This window comes from Glycine soja, chromosome 12 (genome assembly GCF_004193775.1).
Source record: "Glycine soja cultivar W05 chromosome 12, ASM419377v2, whole genome shotgun sequence".
In the NCBI taxonomy this organism is placed as follows: Eukaryota; Viridiplantae; Streptophyta; class Magnoliopsida; order Fabales; family Fabaceae; genus Glycine; species Glycine soja.
Window position 1 is genome coordinate 3,792,547 of NC_041013.1, and position 6,000 is coordinate 3,798,546.

Below are 6,000 nucleotides of genomic sequence, written 5' to 3' on the forward strand. Positions count from 1 at the left end.
TTAATGCACCGTCTCTCCCCTCAGCCTCTTGTCTGCAACAACAACAATACCCTGCAACCACCCTCAACAATCTTTGAGTTTCACTTAACCTTCTTCCCTTCTCCAACATATCACCATGCTCCAAAATAATGCATTGCAAAGAGTTTTTTTTTTTTTTTTCAAAATGTGGGTTGACTTGCTGATTCAAAGAGCATGCATGGACCATGGCTCCAGTTGTTGATCTAGTGAGTCAAAAGTCTCTTTTGTGATGGAAACAGTTAGATTTGGAGCTGAAACGCTTTTCTTTTATTATGGCAACTTTTTATCTTTCTCACAAAGCCAACAAGAAGCATGGGTTTTTCTTTCCTAGCCATGGGAAGTGAACAGAAGATCTAGCATAGTTCCTAATGAAGATTCTTGTTTTGCTGGCTATTTTGCACTCCCTACCACTCGTTTTTCTCTCTTTTCTTTTCTTGCTTAGCTAGTTATCCATGGAGTTTGTGAGAAATCTTGAGGTAATGGTGTTATCATGGTGTTTTAGCTCTTAATTAGATGAAGTTTGCAAGACTTGCTCTTCCCTCTAAACTGCATTAGTCTTACTCTTACCAACAGTTTTCTCTCTGAGAAGTCAATGGAAGCAAAGCCATAGTCTATGAGCAAACAATTTTGCTATTATTATTGGTCAATATTCTACATTCTACATTTTTTTTTATGTGTAATATTTTGGTTGCTTTGTATCATGGGGTTCTCATTAAAACACCGATTAATCTACGGTTTCAATGTGAACCAATGTTCAACTAGGCTTCTATTTGAGCTGGTGATTTTGTCACACTTGTGGTTGCAAGTTACAAGCCTTGGTTCCATGTCATCCATTGCCATCTCTTACGGCGAAAAGGGTTCTGTGTTTTGTGGTTTGAAATCTGATGGCTCTCACACAGTGACATGTTATGGATCCAACTCAGCCATAATCTATGGAACACCAACACATTTTTCATTTCTTGGCCTAACAGCTGGAGATGGCTTTGTATGTGGTCTTCTAATGGGTTCTAATCAACCATACTGTTGGGGCAGCAGTGCCTACATTGAAATGGGAGTGCCTCAACCTATGATCAAAGGAGCACAGTACCTAGAAATCAGTGCCGGTGACTACCATGTTTGTGGCTTGAGGAAACCTATGACTGGAAGACACAGGAACATTTCCTTGGTTGATTGCTGGGGATACAACATGACCAAGAACTATGTGTTTGGTGCACAGATTCAATCAATCTCAGCAGGTTCTGAATTCAATTGTGGCCTTTTTTCTCAGAACAGGACTGTGTTTTGCTGGGGTGACGAAACTAATAGCTTAGTGATTAGCTTGATTCCTCATGACATGAGATTTCATAAAATTTCAGCTGGGGGGTACCATGTGTGTGGAATCTCAGAAGGGGTGAGCTCCAAAACTTTTTGTTGGGGGAGAAGCTTGAACCTTGAGGAAGAAATTTCAGTGTCACATGCTGGTCAAGGAAATGTTGATTTGGCACCAAATGACCCCATGCTTTCGGTAGTGGGAGGGAAGTTCCATGCATGTGGCATTAAGAGCTATGACCGTGGAGTGATTTGTTGGGGATTTATCATCAAACCAAGCACTCCATCTCCTAAAGGGATTAAGGTTTTTGAAGTTGCTGCTGGTGATTACTTTACTTGTGCAGTTCTTGCTGTGAAATCTCTTATGCCTTCATGTTGGGGTGTTGATTTTCCCACCTCTCTTCCTTTAGCTGTTTCACCAGGAATGTGCCAACCTGCTCCATGTGCTCCTGGCTCCTATGCCATTGATCAGCATAAGAGTCTTTGCAAGTCACCGGATTCTCGTGTTTGCATGAGGTGCAGTGGTGCTTGTCCTCCTGAAATGCATCTGAAGAGTGCATGCAATTTAGCATCTGATAGAGTGTGTGAATATAACTGTTCTTGTTGTTCTTCATCCGAATGCTTCTTGAACTGCTCCTCTTCATACTCCAATGCTGCTGCCGCCGAGAAGAAAAGTGAAAAATTTTGGGCTCTGCAGCTGCCAGTTCTCATTGCTGAGATTGCTTTTGCAGTTTTCGTAGTTAGTATTGTGTCAATAACTGCAGTGTTATACATCCGCTACAGGCTAAGAGATTGTGAGTGCTCAAAAGGGTCAATGGTGAAGAAACTTAATGGAAATTCTTCCCTCCAAAACGAGAACAAGGTGAGGCCAGACTTGGAGGAACTTAAGATCAGAAGGGCTCAAACGTTCACCTATGAGGAGCTTGAAACTGCAACCAGTGGATTCAAAGAAGAGTCCATAGTAGGGAAGGGAAGTTTTTCCTGTGTGTTCAAGGGAGTTTTGAAAGATGGGACAGTTGTTGCTGTAAAAAGGGCCATAGTGTCCCCCAACATGCAGAAGAATTCCAAAGAGTTTCACACAGAACTTGACTTGCTCTCAAGGTTGAACCACGCTCATTTGCTCAATCTTCTAGGGTATTGTGAAGAAGGTGGAGAGAGGCTTCTAGTGTATGAGTTCATGGCTCATGGCTCTTTGCACCAACACTTACATGCAACAAACCAAGTGTTGAGAGAACAGTTGGATTGGATAAGAAGGGTGACAATTGCAGTCCAAGCAGCACGTGGAATCGAATATCTGCATGGCTATGCTTGCCCTCCAGTGATTCACAGAGACATCAAGTCCTCAAACATCCTCATTGATGAAGAACACAATGCAAGAGTGGCTGATTTTGGTTTATCATTGTTAGGCCCTGCAGATAGTGGTTCCCCTTTAGCTGAACTCCCAGCTGGGACTCTTGGTTATCTTGATCCCGAGTACTATAGGCTTCACTACCTCACAACAAAATCTGATGTTTATAGCTTTGGTGTTCTCCTTTTGGAGATTCTAAGTGGTAGAAAAGCCATTGACATGCAATATGAAGAAGGCAACATAGTGGAATGGGCAGTGCCTCTTATCAAATCAGGAGACATAACCGCGATTTTGGACCCGGTTTTGAAGCCTCCTCCTGATCTTGAAGCATTGAAGAGAATAGCCAATGTGGCTTGTAAGTGTGTGAGAATGAGAGGGAAAGAAAGGCCCTCAATGGATAAAGTAACAACAGCTTTGGAGAGAGGTCTTGCACAGTTAATGGGAAGTCCATGCATTGAGCAGCCAATTTTGCCCACTGAGGTGGTTTTGGGAAGCAACAGATTGCACAAGAAGTCATCTCAAAGATCTTCAAACAGGTCAGTTTCTGAGACAGATGTGGCAGAAACTGAGGACCAAAGGTTTGAGTTTAGAGCACCCTCATGGATAACTTTCCCCAGTGTGACATCTTCTCAAAGGAGAAAGTCATCAGTGTCTGAGGCAGATGTTGATGGGAAGAACAATGCAGAAGGGAAGAACATGGGCAATGTTGGAGGGGGTGGTGATGTTTTGAGAAGCCTTGAGGAAGAGATTGGTCCTGCTTCTCCAAGAGAGAGGCTGTTCTTGCAGCACAACTTCTAACCATGTATGTCAAGTTTGAAGGAAAAAAAACTACTCAGGTTTATAGTTCTCATGTTATTGTAGCTTTTGGTTTAGATTCTTAGGATTGGAAATGTGGTGCAAAATTGTGAGGTGATTTTCCTCAACATATGCTGCTATCACTACTAATGTAATGCTATTTCATGTAACTATGTTTCTTGAGTCTCATCATAGATGAAAGCCTGACTATTATTATTTTAAGGGATAATAGAGTTTAGTTCATGAAAAATGGGTTCATCTTTTGTTTTATTTAGTCTCCCACTTTTAAAATTGTAAGTTTTTTGTTTCCTATATTTTTGGAATACACAAATTTTAGTCAGTAAAATCATAAGTTTTCGTCCCCAGTACTGTTAATTTATGGAACTAAAGTTTGATTTATACAGAAATAAAAACTTACAATGTTAAAAGTTAGGGACCAAGACAAAGATGATCCGACAACAAAGTTGATTCAATTTGGTAAGGAACAAACTCATATCCCAAGAGAACAAGAGTTCAATTCTTATAAGCACTCTTTGAACCGAGGTCTGGGATTAAAACATCATTATCCCTTATTTTAATGTCTATCTTCTGAGAGCTGTGTTTCAGAATCCTAGGGGAGCTTTCATTCTTTTATACAACTACTGTAGGATGTTATGTAGCTATCTATGCTATCGTTTTATTGGCTGTAATTCTATAAAGTTTATCTACGTTAAATTCTATGATTCTTTTTTGGCTGAAAGAGTTGGATTATGATCTAATGTTTAAATGACAAATTGGACTTTTGCTTACGAGGAATAATTTGTGATATTGAGATCACTGAAGAGTCCAAAATAAGATTACAGAAATAGGGAAGAAAAACGAAAAACACATCATTAAAACTTATGCCCTCACGCAGGATCGAACTACGGACCTTCAGTTTACAAGACTGACGCTCTACCACTGAGCTATAAGGGCTAGTTGTCTTTATTTCCGACAATAAAAGTATATTACTAAGTTTTGAACTTAATACCATCACTAAGAAAGACTTTCAAATGCTCTATGTTTATCAAATATTTTTTTTCTCTTGATAAAGTAATAGTTTTATTATGGTCTGCTCTTGGTTCATCATTCTTTTTCTTTCATGTGTATTTCCTCTTAAGTTAAAGATAATATTAATGTTGTTTATATGTTTCTTTCTTTTTACCTAGAGTTATTGACCAATTTTGTGTAAGCCATTTATATTTCTTTATTGGGAACATTCTTCTTATTTGCTTGATATTAAGTATCTTATATATAATTTAAATAGGTAGAGCAGACCATGCTAAAAATATCTCATGGAACTATACCAAATTATATCAAAGCAAGTGTTAGATTTGATACAGACATCAAATTATATCCCTTGATGATTATAATAAGCTCATCAACTATTGCAAATTAAATTAGTATTATTTTGGTAAATTAAAAAAATAACATGTAAATTTGGTTGGTATAAGATACCTAAAAAATACTTCTCGTTTTTTTTTCCCTTCAAACACTTTAATATATTTAAATGATCCAAAGGAAAGAAGAAAAAAAATGTACAAGCTATTTTACATTTATAAAAATTAGTATTTGTAAAAAAAATTAGACTTAAATTTGTTTTAAATCCTTTAAATTAAGGTGATTATTTTTTTAGCTCTTCAAAAAAGAATGTTTTTACTAGTTCTTCAAATTTTTGAAAAGCTATTTTTAGTCCATCTTATTCTTTGTATTAATGACTTCATACAATTTATCACCGTCAAATATATATATTTTTTATTTTAATTTCATTAAAAAAAATTGTGACAGTTTAAAACAACTAAAATATGTAAAAAAAAAATTGTGACAATTCTATATCCATTTATTTATTTTTCTTCTTTTAAACCAACAAAATATATAAAAAAAAGTCATCAAACCGTATGAGTCAAATATTTTGACAATCTAGACATCATTTTTCAAAAAAAAAAAATTGACAATTTAAAATCATTACAAATTATAAGATCACGAGCACATTAAACAAAGAGAGACTAAAAGTGACTTTTCAAATATTTGAGGAACTAATAAAAATAAATTATTTTCTTAAAGACTAAAAATAATTATCCAAATTTAAAGGATAAAAAATATAAATTTTTATCATTGTATTGATCAAATCAAATCAATTTTATTTTACTAAATCTAATATGAAAGAATTAAATCAAATCATTATGTTATTATCTACAAAAGAAAAATGAATAGGCTTAGCTGTACTTTTGCTAGTGATTTGCTTCATCTTCATCGAGGGAATTCATGTAGGAACGGATAAGAATAGCTGAAGCAATACTAATTTTTATTTTCACTATAAGATACTTGTGTTGTACAAGTGCACCACAACGAAGAGAATGCATATTAAACTTTCTCATAGATAAGATCAAAACAAGCAGCCCACATTGAAGTAAGGATGAAATCTAGACAACTTTTATTTCAGCTACTACAATTGTATGTTTAGATTGAGGGAAAAAAAAATATTTTATATAGCTAAGAAATTAAAACGAAAA

General features: G+C 36.1%; 1 protein-coding gene and 1 non-coding gene across 2 annotated transcripts; one reads left to right on the forward strand and one right to left on the reverse strand.

Annotated features, from left to right (window-relative positions):
- Positions 1-3,698, forward strand: LOC114379107 (serine/threonine-protein kinase-like protein ACR4). The gene has a single exon (XM_028337671.1). The coding sequence runs from the start codon at positions 632-634 to the stop codon at positions 3,470-3,472; it is 2,841 nt and encodes a 946-aa protein (XP_028193472.1). The 5' UTR covers positions 1-631; the 3' UTR covers positions 3,473-3,698.
- Positions 3,699-4,351: 653 nt separating this feature from the next.
- Positions 4,352-4,423, reverse strand: TRNAT-UGU. Its single transcript has one exon. It is a non-coding gene; the product is annotated as a tRNA-Thr (tRNA).
- Between the last annotated feature and the right edge of the window lie 1,577 nt (positions 4,424-6,000).